This window comes from Bison bison, unplaced genomic scaffold (assembly GCF_000754665.1).
Source record: "Bison bison bison isolate TAMUID 2011002044 unplaced genomic scaffold, Bison_UMD1.0 scf7180017864458, whole genome shotgun sequence".
Taxonomy (NCBI): Eukaryota; Metazoa; Chordata; class Mammalia; order Artiodactyla; family Bovidae; genus Bison; species Bison bison.
Window position 1 is genome coordinate 7,078,814 of NW_011495020.1, and position 24,367 is coordinate 7,103,180.

The 24,367-nt window shown below is 34.6% G+C and overlaps 1 protein-coding gene and 1 pseudogene across 1 annotated transcript in view; both read left to right on the forward strand.

Moving 5' to 3' along the window:
- Positions 1–24,367, forward strand: part of CHIC2 (cysteine-rich hydrophobic domain 2) — a 60,165-nt gene that overhangs the window by 27,632 nt on the left and 8,166 nt on the right. The window contains exons 3-4 of the mRNA XM_010859724.1: positions 4,775–4,829; positions 4,967–5,122. Of these exons, the coding sequence (XP_010858026.1) occupies positions 4,775–4,829; positions 4,967–5,122 (211 nt within the window). The remainder of the gene's footprint in view (positions 1–4,774; positions 4,830–4,966; positions 5,123–24,367) is intronic.
- On the forward strand, positions 21,786–22,217 carry LOC105002852 (annotated as a pseudogene).

Here is a 24,367-nt window from a genome sequence, read left to right on the forward strand (position 1 = left end):
AAATAAGCAGGGTGACAATATACAGCCTTGATGTACTCCTTTCCCAATTTGGAACCAGTCTGTTGTTCCATGTCCAATTCTTACTGTTGCTCCTTGACCTGCATACAGATTTCTCAGGAGGCAGGTCAGGTGGTCTGGTATTCCCATCTCTTTCAGAATTTTCCACAGTTTGTTGTGATCCACACAGTCAAAGGCTTTGGCATAGTCAGTAAAGCAGAAACAGATGAAACAGATTTTTCTGAAACTCTCTTTGTTTTTTTGATGATCCAGCGGATGTTGGCAATTTGATATCTGATTCGTCTGCCTTTTCTAAATCCAGCTTGAACATCTGGGAGTTCACAGTTCACGTACTGTTGAAGCCTGGCTTGGAGGATTTTGAGCATTACGTTGCTGCCGTGTGAGATGAGTACAATTGTGCAGTAGTTTGAACATTCTTTGGCATTGCCATTCTTTGGGATTGGAATGAAAACTGACCTTTTCCAGTCCTGTGGCTAGTGCTGAGTTTTCCAATTTTGCTGGAATATTGAGTGCAGCACTTTAACAATATCATTTTTAAGGATTTGAAATAGCTCAACTGGAATTCCATCACCACCTAGATGTAGCACATGTCTACATTTTCTTTCAAACATCTAATGGACTGATAGGTAGTAAGTATTGAATAGTAAGTAAGACAGTTTTTGGTAACACTTTGTCAGTCTTCATTTTCTTCTTTGTTTCTTTTCTCTTTCCTTGTTTCCAACTTTTCCTTGCATTTTTCCTTTTATTGCTTATGGCTACGAAGGACACTTGTTAAAACCCACAGCTAACTGCCTGTCTCCAACAGCAACATTCAAAGCTAGGGAGAAAGTCATCTATTAAAGTAATATGTTTTGAAGTTAGTTTTAAAGATGTTAATGGTAGCTTAAATTAAAGCAACCATTTTTTTTATTTATATACTGCTGGTTATTCACCCTCTTTTCTAAAGTAAAGAAAGACTCACTTCTGGTAGAACAGCTGATAGCATTTGTTGTGAATAATTCCAGCTTTCAGATGAAAATTAGAATTTTTGGAAAACTTATGTCTGTCACTGTGAGCTTGACAACTTCCCCAAACTTTTGCTGAGATAGGTAGTTATAGTGTGATGATTCTGGTATCACACAATGACGTGTATCAACATTTGGAAATCTCCATCACTCAATCTACCAGTGTTTTCCAAGGTACAAATATATGAACTTATAGAATCAGGTATGGGTAAAAAAAGAAAAAGCTAGTAAAAAAAAGATATACAGTGGATTTTAATTTAACAAAGTATTAAAAGTTCATTGATAAAATTTTTTTCCGCCTTGCAAAAAATTCTTAATAAGCTACCACTTATCAAGTGTTATAATAGCAAAGAATATACAGAATTTTTCAACTACGTATCTGGTGAAACTCAATGTTCTTTATAAACGTTAACCAAAAGAGCATGGGGGATTACCTGGTGGCTCCAGTGGTAAAGAATCCGTCTGCCAATGCAGGAGACATGAGTTCCATCTCTGAGTAGGGAAGATACCCTGCAGTAGGAAATAGCAACCCACTTCGGTGTTCTTGTCTGGAAAATTTCTGTGGACAGAAGAGCCTGGTGGGCTGCAGTCCATGGGGTTGCAAAGAGTCAGACATGACTGAGCACTCATGCACACAAAAGAGTGTGTTACTACTGACTGAATGCAGAAAGAGATGTAAAAATTCAGCTGTCTCCCATTGTTGGACATTAAAGAGATATGTGAAGATCTCACTAAAGTTTTTTGCTTTGAAAAATATTTGTCATAAAAACATTTTCATTAGCATACAGTGGACTCATTTATGAAAAAATATTTTAAATGTTTTAGGGGTTTCCGTTCTAATGTATAATCCAAAATAGTGATAAATATAAATCGCATAAACTTAAGTTCAGTGAAGTCCTCAAGGGTTTAAGAGAGCAAAGAGGTCCTGACACCAAATGTTTAAATATAGCAGAGTACAAATGGAAAGGGTGCCTGGTTATCATGGCTCGATCTGCCTGTAATCGCGAAGTACTTGATTCAAATGTAAATATCTTTTTAAGACTTTTAAAAGGAAAGCAAATTGCTGTTGGGATTCACTCCTGTGGGCTGGGGAGACTCCAAGCTCTTCAACAGCAGTATCTTTTTGATACTCTTTATAGGTATTCTTGTTCAGAAGGTGGGAAACCACAAGTGAGGCAAAATGGAAAAATTATTGGCACGAAGTTAAAGGCTGGTGGCAGAGCTAAGCAGTCCCATCTATTGTGAACGAGATGAAGAAAGAAGGGTTGCTATCTGTTCTTAAGACACATCAAAAGTATGAAGAGGGGAGTGCCTAAGGAAAGTCCTTAGTTCTTACTCAGAAGAATAACTACTAGCCTGACTTAAAAGGAACCTTGACTTACAGGAACAGCAGGGCAGTTAGTTGGTAGTGCTTCCTGGGTAAAGCATCAACACCCAGCCACTCAGCCCTATTGTAGGGAGTATCCAGTCTTGGGAAAGAAAGGAAATAGATGTTTATACTCATGCTGGACTGCTGCCTCCAACATAGCATATTACCTGGCAAACTATTGGTGTTTGATAAAATAATCTGTTTTAAATATTTAAGTATATTAAATATTAATGGCTGAAGATGGTAGGGGAAGACACTTACCTTTAGGAGACTTGGAGGTATCTGGTTGTTGCTTTTCTAAAAAAATTTCAAAACCAGTTGGAAGGAGATGGTTAATTGCAATAATAAACATGATTGAAATGAAACCTGTTAATTGAAGGAGAAAGTCATCAGACAAAAGGAGATGACACAAGAGATGGAAATGTATAATTTAGAAGCCAATACTCAGTAAATGGCTGGATGGCATCACTGACTAGATGGACGTGAGTCTGAGTGAACTCTGGGAGTTGGTGATGGACAGGGGGGCCTGGCATGCTGCAGTTCATGGGGTCGCAGAGAGTTGGACACGACTGAGCGACTGAACTGAACTCAGTAAATATTTGTTGATTATATCTCCTCTAAGAGAAATAGATGAAAAGGAAGTCCATTATCTAGAGACCTCAGAACTATCAGCAAGCACTGTATACCTTTTCCTCATGCTAGGACCTTTGCAGTTGGGGGTGAATTATCTATAGGGGCAATCTCAGGTAGAACCACATTGTTCTGAGGCCCCCATATTAAAAAATAGGTTTAACTCAGAGTCTTAGAAAGAGAATATCACCAATACCAGAGTTATATTAAATAGTAATGGTTTATGTTTAATGTGAAGAGAACTTTGTCTTGGACCTAGGTAATTGTATTGTAGTTTTTTCATAAATAGTATCCATTGTTTATAAAGACATATTGATGTTATTTCAATGCTACTATTAAATAATTTTTGAAAGTACTTTAAGATGATGACAGGATAGTCTCTGATGCCACCATCTAGATGTTGTGGAGAAGTCTAGGTCATGATGCAAATGACAGCCTGACCCACGGAAGTGCTGTGATTAACTTGCACACTATTTTAAAGGTGGGAAATTTTGCATAGAGGTCTGGTTTTCTAGCTCCTCCTAGAAGAAGAAAGTCATACAGACTGTCAAAGTTAGGCCTGCATTCTAGTGTGACAGTAGTCAGCTGGATCTGACTCATTACATTCACGCAATACCTGGCCAGTCTCCAACACCCCTTCCTGCCTTAACACAGAATACCTACTTAATTTCTCTCTGTGGCTTCACTGATGGTTGAGTCAGAAACCCTGGCCAGCTCTTTCATACAGAATATCCCAGGGGATCCCTCTTATCAGTGCCAGCTATTTAAGATGCAGTCTTATGTATTCAAGACTGGCTGCTAAGACAGTGAATTTTAAGCATTTTCTTCACAAGAGAAAAAAAATATGTGTGAGATGAATGGATATGAACTAGTGAACTTACTATGGTAATCATTTCACAGTGTATGCATGTATCAAATCATTTGGTTGTATATCTTAAACTAATACAGTTTTATATGCCAAGTAAATCTCAATAAAACTGGAAAAAAGATTTGGCTCCAAAATCCAGTAAAAAAATTATCATATATAAACATCTCAATTTTATTTCCAGGGTGCAATCTGCTGTTACCAATGTGTCTATGAGTGTTTTTTTTCTTTCCTGCTAACTTATGCAAAGAAATAGTCAAGTGCCCAGTCAGTCTTCATGATCTGTGCAAACATTTAAAAGCTTAAAGATGTTAAAATGTACTACCTTGGTTTCATTTCTTTGGAAATAATGTATAGCAAATGTCTTAGTATTTGAAAGTTAAAGTAGCCATGTTGTTCCAAATATTTTTAACATTCTCTAGGTGTAATAGCAGTGTAGATATGCTGGTCTTAGAAAATGTTATTTGCATTCTTAGACAAGTCACTATTTTGTTGAGTATTAACAAAATACTCTTAACCTAAAGAGTAATTAATAGCAGAGATTTTAGCTTTCGGTTACTTAATTGGAAGAATCTTAGTAATTTTGACAAAATTGGACAATTGTGTTGTTTTCTGTTTCATTAATATTTGGCTCACAAAGATAACTCCAAGAAAAATGATGTCTATATATATTCTTAACCTCTTGTATAAAAGTTTTGATTCAGCTGCAGAATTGCTTTTTGCATTTCGTAAATTGCTAATTATAATGTCTTAAGCTTCCATTGTTATTCTGTGTATAAAGTTATAAAGTTGTGCTCTTATTTACTTGACCTTTTATTAAGTTAAATGGTCTGTTTTTTTGCAACAGTGACATATAATAATATATTTTTCTTTTTTTAAAAAAAATAGATTTGGACTGAGCAACAAATTTGAATCAGAATTCCCCTCTTCATTAACTGGAAAAGTGAGTGTCAATTATTTAGACATTATTTAAATACCTTAAAAATAGTCTTTTCCTAACAAATTAGAAAAAAATTTATGTTAGACATGTTTATTGACATTAATGTTTCAGTATTGTTATTTCTTAAAATTTTTCTTTAGGTAGCTCCTGAAGAATTTAAAGCCAGCATCAACAGAGTTAACAGTTGTCTTAAGAAGAATCTTCCTGTTAATGTACGTTGGCTACTTTGTGGCTGCCTTTGTTGCTGCTGCACTTTAGGTTGCAGTATGTGGCCAGTTATTTGCCTCAGTAAAAGAGTAAGTTGAATTATATATTTTAATTTAAATTTAGAAGTAGACAAGCGAGATCTTGCACTATCTAGTTTTTATTTTTTGTATTGAATGAGTCACTATTCTGAATAATATACAAAAATAATTTGATCCAGTAGAGAAGTGATTGACCATATACTGTTATATTCAGTAGCCATCTAAAAATAACATGTAATTTTTATGATGTAAGACATTACGTTAGAATGGAGTACAGCCTTATCTATATATCCATTGACGGTGGTAATTGAAAATTTGTATTAAGGTCTGCCACTTATCTCTGTGACCACCTCGAATGTGTTTTCCTAACCTCTTTAAACTCTAGTTGACATATCTGTAGAATGGCAATATTTACCTCGCTACTGAATAGGACTGTTGTAAGGATGAAATAGTGTTTGTAAAGGTTTTAGCTGAATAGTTCAAAGTAATAAATATTGATTAATAGCATTATTACTGATCTATAAGATAGTACCTCAGAAAAAAATGGTAACAATGTTTGTTAAAATTGTGGAAAATTTGATTTTCTCTTTTTATTTAAAGAGTTTTTGTTGTTGTTATTTTACAAGTTTCCTGTGATGAAATAGTAATCTTATAATCTGAAAAAAATGGTCTGATGGTGGTAGTGGTTTGGTTGCTAAGTTGTGTCCAACTCTTGCGACCCCATGGACTGTAACCCTCCAGGCTCCTCTGTCTGTGGGATTTTTCCAGGCAAGAATACTGGAGTAGGTAGCCATTCTTTCTCCAGGGAATCTTCCTGACCTAGGAATCAAACCCAGGTCTCCTGCAGTGCAGATGGATTCTTTACTGACTGAGCCACCAGGGAAGGCAAACAAATGATCTAAAGACTAATAATTTTGACTGCTTATAATAAAAAATTTCCAAGATATGGGTAGAGGTATGGCAAATTAGTACAGATTGAATGTTACATTTTTTTGTTATAAAGCTTTAAAAATTATGGTAATTATATGTATAAAAATGAAATACATTGGAAGAGAATGAATAGTTTTGTGTGGCTACATTTCATTTTGTCATCAAATAATCATAAGAAATATAGAAAAGCAAATTTTATTTGTCCTTTTTTGTCTTACAAAATAAGATGTGTATTTTACTGGAAAAGGTTTTTAACTAGTGCATTTTGTTGATAGGAAGTAGATACTGCCTTGTAATAGAATTGCTATTGAAATATTTAATTTTTTATATTCGAAGAATATTTCTTTTTTCCCCCAAATAGTACTCACCAGATCATCTTCCTACCATAGATTAAAAGAAAAAAATCTGATTTTTCCTGCATCCACAGTTGAATTTGTAGTTCTTGTAGTTAGATCCCCTCACTCCCTCCTACTCTTTGGACATTTCCAGTGCTTATGTGACTGCTGTAACTTCCTTACTTGGTTGGTTGCTATTATTTAACCCAAGGAATTAAAGAGTATTATTACTATAGAAACCTTTGAAACAGTTATTTTTATTTTTTTTTAATGAATAAATAAGATATTGTAATGTGTGCACAGTGTAGGATTTAGAAAACAAAAAGAAACTTCCTACCCTTTTCCATGCATTCTTAGTAACAAGATCATATTTTGGATGCTTTCATTGAATTCTTTCTTATTTGAGACATAAGGTAGATTGACTTTTTTAGGTTATTTCAATCTATAGTTTCAGAAAGTATATTTCATTCAACTTGTATTATTACCTCTGAAGTCTTTCTTGTATATATGTTTATGATTTAATTTTATATGGACTCTGCTGTCCAGTTGGCATAAACAAATAATGATTACTGGTTAAAAAACTGTTTCCCTGTCATGGGTATAAGCTGTTACATAATTGGAGAGAGGGACCCTTCTTGCATATATGAAGGGTGTTGCTCCTGCTGCTAAGTCCCTTCAGTCGTGTCCGACTCTTATGTTAGAGGCCCTGAAAAAAGGGATGTTTTGTCAGATGGGGGTGGGATTTAAAGCAGGGATTTTTAACCTTTTATTTATCATTTGCCCTTTTTGTCTTACAAAATAAGACAAAGTAAGCTATAAAGTATTGTAAATAAGACCACATGGTATTAAACTTAAGATGGACCCATAGCAATCAATAGAACAGAACCGATAAGTAGGAATGTGAGAAGCATTCTCTTGTTTGGATGTATTACAATTTGTTTATCCATTTGCCAATTGAAGGACATCCTTTGTGAGATATTTAACTTGCAAATATATTTTTCCAGTCTGTAATTGTTTTTTCATTCTCTTAATGTCTTTGGTAGAGCAAAAATTTTTTGATTAAGTCCAGTATATTAATTTTTAAAAAATTGTGTGTTTGTCATCATATCTAAGAATTCTTTGCCTAAATTAGGGTCACATTTTTCTCCTATGATCTTTTCTGTATTTGATGACCCATTTTGAATCCGTATTTGTATGGGTGTGAGATACAGGTCAAAATTCATTTTTTACATATGACTTCAAGTTTTCCAGGATGATTTGTTGAAAAAAGTATCCTTTTCCTATAAATTGCCTTTGTATATTGTCAAAAGTCAGTCAACCATATTTATGTGGATCTATTTCTGGACTCTGTTCTATTGATTTTTATGTGCCTATCTTGATTTTAATACCATGTGGTCTCATTTGTAGTAGTTCATAGCTTTGTAGTATATGTATTTGCTATAGTACTATTTGTTGTTTAGTTGCTAAGTCATGTCTGATTCTTGCACCCCCATGGACTGTAGCACGTCAGGCTCCTTTGTCCATGGGATTTCCCAGGCAAGAATACTGGAGTGGATTGCTATTTCCCTCTATCTTCCCAACCCAGGGATTGAACCCGAGTTTCCTGTACTCTCAGGCAGATCTTTTACCTTGTAGCCACCAGGGAAGCCCCGCTATAGTACTGTACTACTACCATAAAATTATAAAGTATTATAAAAGCGTGTGTGTGTGTGTAGTTTAGCACCTTATAGCTTTACAGAAAGTGTTGAAATCAGGTAGGACAAGTCTTCTAAACTTCATTCTTCTGTTTCAAGATTGTTTTGGCTATTCTCTTTTCATTTTCCACACAGATTTTAGAATCAGCTTGTCTTATCTTTTAAAAGTTACAGTTTTGATTGGTTTGAAATTATAAATCAATTTGGAAAAAATTGACATCTTTAACAAGTCTTCAAAACCATGAATGTGTTATATACCTCTTCATTTATTTAGATCTTTGATTTCTTTTTCATCAGTATTTTCTAATTTTTTTGTGTAGAATACAGATCATGCACATATTTTATTAACTTTATGTGTTTCTTTGTTTTTCATGTTATTAATGGTATTTTTAAAATTTTGATTTCCAGTTGTTCATTGCCAGTACATAAAAAATGCAGTTGAGTTTTGTATATTGGCATTGTGTTCTATATGACCTTACTATATTTCAGGAATATTTTTATAGATTCTATGGGATTTTCTACATAGATAACCATGTTGTTTTATTTCTTGTTTTCTAATCTGTATGCCTTTTATTTCTTTTTCTCTTTTTTTCATTGGGTAGAATTTCCAGTAAAATGTTGAGTAGGAGTGATGTAAGTGGACTCCTTTAAGGCCTGATTTTTTTCTATTTTTCTGTTTTTAATTTCATTTTTTTTTTTGCTCTTATTTTTACTACTTCTTCTCCTTGCTTTGGATGCACTGACTAGAATCTCCAGAAAATCTTTGACTGAAGTAGTGAGAACAGGGACTTCCCTGGTGGCACAGTGGATAGGAATCTGCCTGCCAGTGCAGGGGCACAGGTTCAATCCCTGGTCTGGGAAGATTCTACATGCCATGGAGCAGCTAAGCTCGTGTGCCACAACTACTGAGCCTATGCCCTAGAGCCCACATGCTGCAGCTACTGAGCTCACATGCTGCAACTACGGAAGCTCCCATGCCTAGAGCCTGTGCTCTTCAACAAGAGAATCCTCTGCAATGAGAAGCCCGCTCACCACAACAAAGAGTAGCCCCCACTTGGCGCAACTAGAGAAAGTCCCCGTGAAGATCCCGCAGAGCCAAACAATTTTAAAAAAAGAAAAAAAAGTAATGAGAATAGATGTCCTTGTCTTACTCCTGATATTAGGGGGAATGTATTCACATTTTTATCATTCCATATCATATTATGGGGTTTTGTAGATGTTCTTTGTCATATGAGGAAGTTTTATTCTACTGCTTTGTGGGGAGTTTACATCAGGAATAGATGTTGGATTTTGTCAGATACCTTTTCTGCTTCTTTAGAGTGGTTATATAGTTTTTTATTTTTAGTTTAGAAACATGTGGAATTGATTGAATTTTTAGACTTCAAGTTTGTTTAGAAGTCCTCTGTCTGTTCATGAGGGATATCTTTCTGTAGTCTTTTTTCATAATATCTGACTTTGGCATTAGGGTAGTGATAGCTCACAAAATGAGTTGTGAAATGTTCTCTCCTTTTCAGTTTTCTGAAAGAGTTTGTGCAGAATATGCATTCTTTCTTTCTTAAGGTTTAGGAAAATTCACCAGTGAAGCCATCTGGACCTGTAATTTTCTTTGTTGGAATTATTTAAACTACAAATTCAGTTTATTTAATATAAATGAAACTTTTCAGGTTACCTACTTTATCTTCATTGAGCCTCATAGTTTCTGTTTTTCAAGGGATTTGTCTGTTTTATTTAAGTAGTTGAATTTTCATACAGTTCATAATATTCATTATTCTTTCACTACTTGTAAAATCTCTAGTAATACAACCGCTTAATTCCTAAAATTGTTAATTTATTCCTTGTTCTCTCTTTTTCCTGACCAATCTGGCTAGTGGTTTATTAGTTTTGTTAATTTCAGAGATCAACTTTTGATTTTATTGTTTATATCAAGTTAATGTTTAATATCTCATAGGTTCCACTCCAACTTTTATTCTTTCTTCTTCTTACTCTGTTTTGGTATTTTTTTTTAAAGTTCGAATCAAAGGTCATTGATATGATATTTTGATATTTAATGTTAAAAATTTTCTTCCTGAGTACTGCTTTAGCTATATTGCTCAAATTTGGTATGTTGTGTTTTAATTTTCATTCAGTTTCTTTTACTTTCATATTTCTCTTTTGGTTTTTTTTGTACAACCAATGCATTATTTAGAAGTATTTTATTTGGCTTCCAGATATTTGGGGGACTTTTATAGATATCTTTCTGTTGCCAATTTTTAATTTCATTGTGATTAGATAATACTTTGTATGTTTTGAATCCTTTTAAATTTTTTAAGATTTATTTTATTACCCAGAATATGAACTTTGTAGGTAAATGATCCTTGGGCACTTGAAAATAATGTGTTTTCATCTTCCTTTGGGTGGTATGGTGTGTTTTAATTGAATTACATTAAGTTGGTTAATAATGTCAGATCTTCTATAGTCTTACTGAATTTCTGTCTAGTACTATTAGTTATCAAGACAGGGATATTAAACTCTGTGACTGTAATTATGTAACTGTAGATTTGTCTATTTATTCTTAGCATTTTTAAAATTTATTTTGACATTGTAATTAGGTACATAAGTTTCAGATTTTTGTGTCTACTCCGTGAATTGACCTCTATCATTATGACATTGACCTTCTTTATTTTTTCTCCAAAATACACCTTTTTCTAGTTTTAATATTGTCATTCCATCTTTTTTTTGATTAATGTTAGCATGGCATATCTTTTTCCTTCTTTTACTTTTAACTTAGTTGTGCCATTATTTAAAATTTGTTTCTTATAGGCACTGTTAAGTCTTGATTTTTGTTTTCAGTTTTTATTCAGTCTGACACTCTCTGTCTTTTAATTAGAAATTTTGCACCATATACATTTATTGTAATTATCAATTTGGCTAAATTTAAGTCTTTCATTTTACTATTTGTTTTCTTTTCTCCTAATCAATTCTTGGTTTTCATTTTCAGCCTTCTTAAATTTTTAAAATAATAGTTTATCAAAGTGAAATTCACATAACAAAAATTAACCATTATAAAGTGAACAGTTTAGAGACTGTTCTAATGGTCTAATGGTTAAGACTTTGTACTTCCAGTAATTCCCTGGTGTCCAGTGGTTAGGGCTTCATGCTTCCACTGCAGGGAAATGGGTTCAATTCCTGATCAGGGAACTAAGATCCCACATGCCTTGTAGTGTGGCTCCCCACCACTGTCCACAGACTGTGTGTGTTCTATCTCTATGGATTTATTTATTCTGGTTATTTCGTAAGTGAAATCATACAGTATATGACCCTTTGTATCTGGCTTCTTTCACTTGGTGTAATGTTTTTAAGGTTCCTCTGTGTTGTAATAGATCTCAAGTCTTCATTCTTTTTTATGATTGAATAATATTCCTTTATATACACCATGCATACCATGCTGTGCTTAGTCGCTCAGTTGTGTCCGACTCTTTGCAACCCCATGGACTGTAGCCCGCCAGGCTCCTCTGTCCATGGGGATTCTCCAGGCAAGAATACTGGAGTGGGTTGCCATGCCCTCCTCCAGGGTATTTTCCCAACCCAGGGGTCAAACCCAAGTCTCCTGCATTGCAGGCAGATTCTTTACCAGCTGAGCTACCAGGGAAGGAAGCCCATGTACACACTATCATAATTTGTTTATCCGTTCATCCATTGATGGACATTCAGATTTTTTCTGCCCAATAGTGCTACTATAATGGACATGGTTGTATATGTATTTGTTTGATACTTTTTTCCAGTTCTTTTGGGTATATACCTAGGAGGGTGCTTAACTTTTTGAGTATCCATAGCAGTATTTGATCTAGGGCTAAACACTGGTAAGGCAAGATCTTTCTGGTTATTCTACTCAGTAGCTTGTTAATTGTGGTGTTCTCTATTCTGGCTAATGGAAAGAGGCTTTGTGCTGTATCTTTGTCAGATCTTTGTGCTGGATCTTTGGACATTCTTACCTCTCATCCTTTCTAGTAGTTCTTTGCTCTACCTTTGGTAGTTCCCTTACCAGCATGTACTGCTCAGCAGTCACCTTAATATTCAGTGTGGACTGTCTGCATGCAGATCTTTGGAGTTCTTTGAAACAGTTTCCTCTTTGGTACTCTGTTCTGTGGCTTCAAGTTGCCTTGGTTTCTCAATTCTCTTGTCTCCTTAACTCAGAGTTGCCAGGCTTTGTCTAGGCTGTCCTTCCATTTACTGTGGCCTGGAAGCTCTCTGACATCAATAGTCTTGCTTTTTGGGTTTCTGTTGTTTTGTTTGTTTTGGTAGTCTCAGGCCAGAGGGTAAATCTGATGACTATTGCTGCATCTTTGCTGAAAATGAAAGTCTGAATGTCCTAAAAGCATTTTTGACAAATCCGTACTGTGCTTGGGATTGAAAGATTTATATTAATGCTATATTGAAAGAGCATGTAGTCTGTTTGGAGAACTGGCTAGGTGAGCGCAGAAATAGTTCAAGTTTATAAGTACTTGTTATGCTTTTTCCATGAAGTAGCTCTAATAACGGAGAAGGCAATGGCACCCCACTCCAGCACTCTTGCCTGGAAAATCCCATGGACGGAGGAGCCTGGTGGGCCGCGGTCCATGGGGTCGCTAAGAGTCGGACACTACTAAGAATCGGACACTACTGAGCGACTTCACTTTGACTTTTCACTTTCATGCATTGGAGAAGGAAATGGCAACCCACTCCAGTGTTCTTGCCTGGAGACTCCCAGGGACGGGAGCCTGGGGGGCTGCCGTCTATGGGGTCACACAGAGTCGGACACGACTGAAGCGACTTAGCAGCAGCAGCAGCAGCTCTAATAACAAAAGACAATAAATGTATGTCCTAGAAATATGAAGTAGCCACCTGCAATAACAAAATATTTTTGAAGTCTTGTGTTATATCTCAGACACGCATTTGAATTTTACATTCTATTATATAATATTTATTTGTTTTAATAGAAAATGTTTAAAATGACTTACTGAATAACATTGGAACGCTTAGAGTATGAACATATCTGTCTTATGAAATTGCTGATTTTAGCTGCCATTAGTTTAAGCTGTTGGAGAAGGAAATGGCAACCCTCTCCAGTATTCTTGCCTGGAGAATCCGGATGGAGGAGCCTGGGGGACTACAGTCCATGGGTCCTCAAAGAGTCAGACACAACTGAAGGACTAAGCACTTTAAGCTGTCAATACACCATTCTCTGGAAGTTACTTTTTCATTAATTCAATTAATTATTTCTAAAGCCACACTGTGGGCTTGGTATTGCTTCAAATGATGTTTAGAGGTTATATGTTTACTCTTGTGGACTTAAAAAATAGACAAAAAGGCAATTAGGTAATTACAAATAGTGATAAATGCTTGGAAGACAATAAAGGAAACCTCAGCCTTTTGGTAGTTCTTAGTGTGAGTCTGAGGAGCTTACAAGCAGGTACAATGCTTCAGCTTCATTAAATAGATTTTATGACATTTACTTTGCAAAAGCTTATTTTTGTTAATACTTTTGTTTATACTTTGCTTCTTGATTGTGCCTTAATTGTAGTATTATAGTTTTGAAAATTGATATCTAAGTAAGTGAACTCTTTATGACTTTTTTGGTTTTAGCCTGGCTCATTTATTGAGGAAAAAATTTCATAATTTAACTGTACATTGTTACAGTGTTTTTTGTTTTCCATCCTAAAGTAACTATTAGTTTCAGTCTTTTGAGATTTTGCATATATATATATGATGAACATATATAATATCCCAACTTTAGTGATTTTATGGACTTTGTTTATATGTATGCTCAGCCATTGTCCTTTCTGATTGAAGAACTCTAAGTTTTAGAATGTTTATATACTGACTTCTTAATCTTGTGAGTTTTGTACCTTTTTTTTTTTTTAGTGCTTTAACCTCTTACCTATAAGGAATAAAATTGCATGGCTTTCTAAAAGTGTTCTCAATATGAATTTGTTGTACATAGTGTATATTTCCATTCTCTTTGTACTCTTCTGTATTTAGACCTATATCAGGGAATCACTTCTTTAGGAATAGGGAAGTAGGCTGCAACATGTGGTAGCTGGGACCTGGACTTTGATGCTGGAAAGAACTGGTTTGGAAAGTGGCACTTACTCAGAACATTAATCAGTTCACACTCTCTAAACCTCAGTTTTTACCTCTCTAAGATGAGGTTAGCCTCTTCCTTGCAGTATTGTTTTTTTTTTTTTTTTTACCCCAGGTGGGACACGAAGCAGTATTGTTTTAAAAATAAGAGCAAGTTGCTTAGTTAATGGCTGTTGCTATTAAAATCACAGTGCCTCTCATCTGTTTTGTGTTCAATAAATGTTTACTGAATGAATGTACCTTTTGGCTTTTGAAATTCTTGAGTAGTAAGATCATAACATTTCAGAAGACATAGTCCTCACTATTCAAAACAAAATTCCTAAGAAAATGAAAGCGTTTGTCTTCTAGAGTAAATAACAGACATTTTTTTCTGCAGGGATAGTGTGATAAAGTATAAAAGATAGTAAATCACTGTGTGAAGCTGAGCGACTTTGAGTCACTTAAAACCTCTCTGAGCCTGAAGTTTCACCACCTTACCCCCTACTTTATTTTTCTTTTAATCTCGGGAGAGGAAAGGCTGACTGATCTCTCTAGGTACTCTCCAGTCCTGAAAATCTATAATCCTTTGAAAACTGAGCTGTGTAAGTCAACAAAAACATCCTTATTTTCAAGCTCTAAGTAAAGAAGTTCTCAATATTGATTTTTATTTCCAATCTAAAGATTGACATTTTAGTATTTTCTTTACTTTTAAATTTTTTAAAACATTTATTTTTTTAATGAAGGATAATTGCTTTACAGAATTTTGTTGTTTTCTGTCTTTAGTTTTTGGTCCTAGTTTTTCTTTTACTTTTTTGGCTTCTCTGAGGGGTTTTTTTTTGTTTGTTTGTTTTTTTAGATTTTGCTATTTAGTTTTGAAACTTAGATGAGATACAAGTCTTTTTTTTAATCAAACTTTATTTCTTTTACTTTAAGTTGTAATGTGCTTAGATTTATTTCTAAATGTCTTTTCTCTCAACTTCAGATTTAGTTATTCAATAATAGTGAGTTACTTTGGTTGGGGTATATAGTAGGAGTAGAAAATCCAAATGGGAGAGGTCAGGAGTCGAGGGTTTTAAGTGAGAATGCAGCCTTGTAGGATTTAAAGAAATTCAAGAAAAAGTGAGCCTGGGAGAATCATAACCAGAAAGCTGCAAATATTTGTGTGTGTGAGGAACTTGGAGTGTACTTACTCAGTTATAACACCAAGATTAAAAGATACCTAGAACTTTTAGAACTCTAATTTATTCTGTTTTGGATTTGAGCAATTATATTCACTTACTCTGAATCATAAGATGAGAATTGCGGTGAACATTTAGATGAAGAATTAGAAAGATGCTTCTAACATGTTGCAGATAATGAAAGCAAAACAAAAGCATCATAACAAAATTTTAGAGAAGGAGGGGATCTTGAAAAGTTTCTGGTAAACGAGATGGTGAACTAAATGTATTCTTATGACATTATTATAGACTGAAGGTTTAGGAAAATCAGTGCTAACCTTTTTTTAAAAAGAATGCTATCCAATTGCTTTATTTCTATAAATACAACATAATTATTAGGGTATTCATGTGTTCAAAATAAGTATGCACCTGTGACACCATCATTATAAACGATGCCATAAACCTAACCATCCTCTAGTAATGCACTCCTTTCCTCCCTCTTTTTTTGTATGTATAGGTGTGATGAGAACATTTAACATAAGATCTACCCCATGCATTCTTTTCCCCCCAGCTTTATTGCCCCAGTGGCTCTGCTGTAAAGAATCCGCCTGCAACACACGAGCCATAGGAGACGTGGGTTTGATCCCTGGGTTGGGAAGATCCCCTGAAGGAGGGCGTGGCAACCCACTCACTCCAGTATTCTTGCCTGGAGAATCCCATAGACAGAGGAGCCTGGTGGGCTACAATTCATAGGGTTGCAAGGAGTCAGACACAGTTGAAACGGCTTAGCACACATTCACATGCACACACAATTGACACATAACACTGTGTAAGTTTAAGGTATACATTGATATAATATTTTGATACACATATATATTGCAAAACCCATATGTTCGCTTTGAATCTTTACAATACCTATGTGGTAAATATCGTGGTAACATCTAATAACTAATTATTGAATGTTCACTGTACACCAGGGATTGAGTTAATCAGTTTACTTGTACTGTGTCATTCAGTCTTCCCCAAATTCCAAGAGTAGACATTCATATTATTCTTATTATAAGGACGAGAAAACTGAAGCTCAGATCAAACTGAGATCCCACTGTCTACAAAGTTAGGCCATAGTTAGAACCCTAGGCTTAAAGCTCCAGATCTCATACTTTTTTTTTCACTCTTTGATAAGGATACAAAATCAGTTATTTTTTTATGCTTTATTATAGTTCAGTTTTAATTGGGAAGCCAGGGCTATTTTAGAGGTGTTAAAGGAACTTAAAAGATCATTATTTCACATGACAGGAAATTCAGGTCCATAGAGTGTTGTATAATAATTTACCTAAGTTTATCCAGTTGATTTATAAATGGTAATAATGTTCAAGCATTTAATATCAGCTTTTGCAATACTTCCAGTTGTTTGGCAGATTTAATTTTCCTGTTATTTTTTTCCCTAATAAACAAATTTGTATTTCTTGAAAATACAAACTCACAGTAAAGGAAGGAGGCCATAAAAGAAATAAAGATGCAAGAAAACAGTATATTTTAATCAGATTTTATACTAAATTCCAGTTGGACAAATGAGAGTTGATACATTGCTTTTGCTTCTGTTTTACTTTTATAAAAACAAAAAATCAGTATCCCTATATTTGAAAAATTATCAGGTTCTCACTCCCTAATAAATAAGTACATACTATTTCTGATAAAGTTTTTATTGTTTCTAATATTATACCCTTCCTTAAAACTTGTATATTCACTCTTAGATTGAGAATGTCATGTAGTGAGTTAATGCATTGTAGGAGGGACAGGAACTCTCACTGAAGGTAAAATTGGGTTTTCTGATTCTAATGCTAGGTATTCTGTTTGCAGTTTTTTTGCCTTAATTCCTCCTGTATTATCATGATACAGAAATAGGTTTAACCTCTTTCAAATCTTACTTCAGTTGCTGTGGGAAAGGGATCTCATGTAAAAATTTTATGACCAGAAGAATATATTTATTGCTGTTTCATTTTAAAAAATATTTTAGGATTGAAACTTGGAAAACTTTCTTACATAAACTAAATTACTACCATTAGTGTGAATGGCACTGATTGTTTTTAGTTGGAGGGAGACCTTGATGCTGGAAAAGATTGAAGGCAAAAGGAGAAGGGGGCAACAGAGATGAGATGGTTAGATAGCATTACCAGCTCAGGGGACATGAATTGGAGCAAACTCTGGGAGATAGTAGAGGACAGAGGAGCTTGGCATGCTGTAGTCCATGGGGTCACAAAGAGTTGGACATGACTTACCAACTGAACAACAACAACTAAAATAACTTGTTAAGGCTTCCCTGATAGCTCAGTGGTAAAGAATCTGCCTGCCAATGCAGGAGATGTGCGTTCAATCCGTAGGTTGGGAAGATCCCCTGGAGAAGGAAATGGCAACCCACTCCAGTATTCTTGCCTGGGAAATCCCATGGACAGAAGAGCCAGATGGGCTACAGTTCATGGGGTTGCAAAAGAGCTGGACACAATTCAGCAACCAAACAATAAAAACCTGTTACTAATTTCTCATTATAAAGGAGGATAATGCAAAAAAGCAAACTTTGAATCTTAAATGTGCAGAGATGGCACTGGGACTTTAAAGATGTGCTGCTGCTGCTGCTGCTAAATCACTTCAGTCGTGTCCGACTCTGTGTGACCCCATAGACTGCAGCCCACCAGGCTCCCCCGTCCCTGGGATTCTCTAGGCAAGAACACTGGAGTGGGTTGCCATTTCCTTCTCCAATGCATGAAAGTGAAAAGTGAAAGGGAAGTCGCTCAGTCGTGTTAAACTTCCTTAAAATGTGTTTTGCTGAGAGCTGACCGACATCCAGTTCTTTCTGAATATTTATGACATAGTATTGATGTGGTGATTTGTAGAAAGCTTTGCTCATCTTCCTCAGCGTCCAGTCTGTTCTTACCCTACGAAATGGGTTCTTAATTTCAGACGCTATTTTTTCAGTTCTACAAGGTACATTTGATGTTTTTATAGTGTAGTCCTCTTTTGAAATTCTTCATTTTTTCACCCATTTTGTCCATTTCCCACTATAATTGAACATACTAATCATAGTTAATTTAAATTCCTGTCAACTAAGACCAGTACTTGGATTATCTCTGGATTTGTTTCTGTGGGTTTTTTCTTTGGATTATTGGTCATATTTTCCTGGCTCTTAAAGTTTTTAATTTTATGTTAGATATTATAAATAGAGTGAAGTAGAACTTCCAGAAGAAATCTTCAAAACCAAGGGTCCCATCTATCCTCTTTCAAGCAGATCAATTCAGTTCAGTCACTCAGTCGTGCTGACTCTTTGCGACCCCATGGACTGCAGCACGCCAGGCTTCCCTGTCCATCACCAACTCCCGGAACTTGCTCAGACTCATGTGTATCGAGTCACTGATGCCATCCAACCATCTCCTCCTCTGTCGTCACCTTCTCCTTCCGCCTTCAATCTTTCCCAGCATCAGAGTCTTTTCTGATGAGTGAGTCCTTCACATCAGGTGGCCAAAGTATTGGAGTTTCAGCTTCAGCATCAGTCCTTCCAATGAATATTCAGGACTGATTTCCTTTATGATTGACTGATTTGATCTCCTTGCATTCCAAGGGTCTCTCAAAAGTCTTTTCCAACACCACAGTTCAAAAGCATCAATTCAGGCAGATAGGGTAAGGAAAAATGATCACTTTGATCTAATCAGAGATTGAGCTAGGTTGGACTGGTAAGTGATTCATCGTCAATACCTAGTTTTCTGTTTCTTGGTTATGGCCCTTCTAGACTTTTGATTGAGGCCTAGCAGGTCTTTGCCTCCTTTCCTCAGAAAGTTGTATGTATCCTTTGGATATTTTGAGTTTAGATTTTATGCAAGTGTTTTGAGGAGTATACCAATTTTGAGTTTGTTGCAGATCCTCCTCCCTCTAGCAGAATTTTGTCTCCTAAGTACTGAGAGACTATGAATAATCTTTTTCTGCCTGTTTGTCTTGGTCCCGCACCCTTCTATGCTACCCCAGAAGTCAGTAATGTCTCTTGGGAAAACTGGCTTTGCATTTTAGGGTACATCTAATTTCCAGTCCACTGAGCCAGGCTGTGCAATCTGTCAAAGCTCTCTTGATTTCCTCTTTCCTTAGTAAGAGTCCCACTGGTTGTGTCAAACCTAATCCTTAGCTGATTTCTCTAATCAACAAAGAAAGAAAATGGTTGGTACATAATCATCAAATGATTTAGAAAAGGTGCTTTCCTTCTCTGGATTTTATTTCATCCAGGCCTTGTTGCTTCCCAGAATGTTCTGATGTTTTAAAAATAATGTTTTTTTTTTTAGTTTGTTTTTGTTATTTCTTCAGTTTATCCATTTCAGTTTGTGGTGAAAGTGTTGGCTTGAGTGTGCACATCCTACCCGGAAATACAAGTCTCTAGTTACCTTGACTTTACATAAAGAATTGTGCTGTTCTTTGCATATTGGGAGTGAAAGAACAGTGTGATTATTATCATCTTGCTTTTTTAACATTTTGTTTGAAATTTCTTCATATTTGAAATTAAATCATATTTTAAGGACACTGTATTCATTTTATGTTAGTGCCTTGAATGGAAGGATTTAAAATTGATTTCACTTAATTTATATGCAAGTGAAAATAGTTAGTGCTTGCTGATCCCAGGTAGAAAGCATGTTCGGTTTGGAAATCTGAGTTTGAATCCTATCATTACCCTTATTGGTATGTGACCATGGGCAAACCATTAATTTTTGTAAATCTGTATACTTAATCTATAAAATAATGATATGCCTCAGTTCACGTTTAGTTGCACAAAGCAAGTTATAAACAAAAACAAAATACATTTTGGATAAATCTCATTGAGACTTAAGAATAGAGTAGAATGAGTATTTCCTAGACCTCAGCTGGAGAAAATTTTAGTTTTAGATTAAGTTGGCTGTTCAAGGCCAATAGCTGAGTTAGTGGTTTAAAATACTTTACATGTCATAGAGGTGTTATCCAACAAATTAACAATTCTTTACAAATTTGTAGCTTCATTGAATAATGGAGAGAGCATATTATTGAAATCCTGTTTCAAATCCCACTTCCACCATTTCCTAGTGTGGCTTTAAGTTTCTTAACCCCACTAAGAAACAGTTTTCATATGTAAAATAAAAGTTATACAAGCTGCCTTCTAGGTTTATTGTGAAGATTGATTGAGAAAACAGGGAAAACAGTTAACATGGGGTCAGATCCAAAGTGAGGATCAACAGATATGATTCCTTACTCCTTTGTTTCTCTAATTGTCATTATAATCAATCAGCAGTATTTTCCCCCCTGCCTGTTGTGAAGTAATTCTTCCTTGTGAAGTCATACAGGTTTTTAAAATCTCCGATAGTAATATGTTTGACTATTATATAGTCAGTTTTCTGAGACGTTATCAGTATTTTCTGAAAAGTTATCAGAGACTTGTAGATAACCCCTTAAAATTGTGTGCAAAATTTTTATATATTGGTGCATAAATGCCTTTTTCATCAAATCCCAAAGTAGTCAGGGTAACCTTAAGAAGTCAAGAACCACTAGCCTAGTCATAAACTCTTGATTAAAATTGTGCTTAAAATTAGTATTTGTAGGTCACTGCTCAGTACTAAGTTAAAGGGAATTTTTGATACACAAAATGTTTACAGTTGTTTAGCTTATCTTCATCTGAAAATAGTATTTTTAACAAACAGAATGAAATGATTTTTTTGAAAATACTTTGATGGATATTTAGTTTATCTAGATTACATAAAAGTTAATATTCACATAAAATTATTTTCCTCTTTACATACTATACTTTTTATTTATTATGTTTTTTAAAACTTTTTATTTTGTTTTGGGGTATAGCCAGTTAACAATGTTATGATAGTTTCAGGTGAACAGCAGAGGGACTCAGCCATTTATTTATTTATATATAAAACCATGTATCCATTCTCCCCAAAACTTTCCCCTCCCATACAGGCTACCACATAACATTAAACAGAATTCCATGTGCTATACAGTAGATCCTTGTTGGTTATCCATTTTAAATATAGCAGTGTGTATATGTCAATCCTAAACTCCCTAACTATTCCTTCCTCCATCCTTACTCCCCCTCCCCCCAGCCATAGTTCTTTCTCTAAGTCTGAATATTCACATAAATTTTTTTGAGCTATTTTTCAAGTCTTTATTGAATTTTTTTACAATACTGTTTATGTTTTGGTTTTCTGGCCTAGAGGCATGTGGGATACTAGCTCCCTGGCCAGAGATTGAACCCACAACACCTGGATTGGAAGGTGAAGTCTTACCACTGGACCATCAGGGAGTTCCTCCACACATAAAATTTTTAAAAGGGGCATTTAAGTACAGGAAGGGAATTTTTTGAGGAATTTAATCATATTCTAGTTTGTCTTTTGGTGAATCTAGATTTTTCATATATTATAATACTGAGATATGCCATTTAATTTTCTGCATATTATTGCAATATAAATTTATATTAACCCAGGACAGAGATAAATCAAGTAATTTTCTCTTAAGTTAAAATAATTCATTTAGAGAGGAGCAAGGTCGTGAGGCAAGGAGCGGTAGGTTTGCAGCCGCCATTTCTTCCGCCTCCGGTCTCTGGATCTTTTGTAGAGCGTCCAACAGCGCTATGTTGGGACAGAGCATCCGGAGGTTCACAACCTCAGTGGTTCGTCGGAGCCACTATGAGGAGGGTCCAGGGAAGAATATACTATTTTCAGTGGAAAACAAGTGGAGATTACTAGCTATGATGACTTTGTTCTTTGGGTCCGGATTTGCTGCACCTTTCTTTATAGTAAGACACCAACTGCTTAAAAAGTAATCCATGAGACAGATAGGAAGAGAAGCATATTAAGAGGTGCAGTCTCTTAAAAGGATCAATCCCTTGAATTCAGCATCCTAGATATGTTTGTAAATAAACTTATAGCATAAAAAAAAATAATAATTCATTTAAAATTTTGCATGCTTGCTTTCTAATGACTTATAACTGATAACATTTTTGATTCATTTATTTTAATGATTTGAATTTGCACAGATGTCAAAAGATAAGTATAGTTCTTATTTGAAAAATACTTAAAAATTTAAAAAATTATGAATACATTCAAAGCATTATTCTAGTTAAAGCTTAATGCATTATAAACTTAGGAGTTTAAAATTTGTTTTAAATAAGAAATTGAACATTTGAAATTGCACTCTGAACTCTGTGATATGAATAAATCCTATTCAAAAAGCTTTATTTTAAGTTTAAATAGTTAAACTTTTATAAATAGTTATTAGTGAGCTATTCATACATTTTGTTAAATATTTTAGCATATTATATTCTGAAGACTGATAAGAATGCTCTTTCTTTGGGGGAAATTCAGAGAAATTTTGTTACAGCTTCCACATTTAACATTTTTCCTTTGATTTTAAGTACTTAAAAATCCATGAGGTTTCTATTGATTTTATCAGCAAGTTCTAGAAAACCACTTCTTTGAAAAAAATTTTTTTCAAAGGACTGTGAGTTAGTGAATCATTGGTAATGAATATACTGTTAAATAAGAGTGGTAACAGTGGTAACAAAGTAGGGAAGTAATACAGAGAGAACTTTCTAAATGATTTGCTGTCCTGAAAGACTTATTTGTTTCTAGTAGTGCATAATTCATTTATGAGGAATAACAACATATTCATTAGTAAGTATGATATTTAGAAAAATCACAAAAAATGTTTCTTCTCATAATAAATCAAATTTGAATTTTCAGAAAATCCTAATTTTCAGTTGCAGTAGCTTACTATATCTGGGTGTTTCATATGTATTTTTCTATTGTAAGCTTACTTTAGATGCTTCTTTGGAAATTGATAGGGATTTATCAACCTAATATTAATTGTTGATCAGTTGTTATTTAATTAGCATTTTTGTGAATTATCCAGGCTGTTTACCGCTTTTGCATTTTCCTGGTTGACTTACTTCCAAATTCTACCAAAAATTTAAAAGGAACCAAATAGAAGCCAAAATTTCTGTCTATTATTATTACTTATTCAAGTTAAGTCTATTTAATAAGTCCATTTGTAATTGAAATGATGTTTTTTTAGTTTTTATTATTTTTTACTTTAATGTTGCAGAATGGTTATATTAGAATTAGTTCACCAGTGAGAAAAATACAGTTAGCAAAGTGTTGAAATGAGGAAATGTGTGACAAAAAAATAAAGCGAGCTCTGTGAAGAGAAAGGGGGTTCAGAGTCCAAATGCTTAGAGTGGTTCTTTTTCCAACCAAGTTAGTTGACATGATGTTATTTTCATAAAAACCTTGTTTTGATTACATGGTGTGGGTTGGTGGTCTTGGTCCTTTTAACTAAGGGTAAAAATCCACGATAAAATTAGATTTCTTGTTGATCATCTTTTGCAGAATTGAGGATGCATTGGTTAAGAACTGCTAACCTGTCCTCTAGCCTCCAGGGTGTGAGCACTGAAAAGGATTAAGGCCCACTGTAGGGAAGCTTGCACTGAAGCCTGCACTGCCCTTTCCCCTGTTCTTTCAGTTAAATAGAAGATTTTTAGTTCCCATGACTATCAATCTGGTGCTTTTCACAAGCACCAAATTCTTTTAAGAAAATTGATTATTTTTAGATCTACTGGCCTAGAACACTGAAAGATGATTTTTTAAAAAAGTATTTCCTGTTGATAGACCCTATACATACTGTTTTTTCTGAGGCATATTAGTTTTCTTTAATTTATGTCGATTTGGTGATCGATAGAAATACTTTAAAAAATCAAGGACAGGTTTTTATATGGTTAAGTTTGTTTGTCCAGTAATAATTATAGAGTTTGGCAGTGTTTAATCTTATATTTTGTGATAAATAGCTATCTGACAACCCTGTGGACATAAACTCTTAACTTTTATTTCTAGAGTACTGCAGTAATAAAGTACTTTATTTTCATGTTTAAAGGCTTTTAAATAGATTTTTATAAATGCTGGTGTCATTTTTTTAAAATATCTGCCAAATTGGTGTTGTATTTAATCGTGAAAATATATTTTGATTTTGTTAACTGAAAATAATTGCAAAGTATTAAACATTCTCAGAAGTTAAAGCTTCCCTCCACCCCCCCCCCCC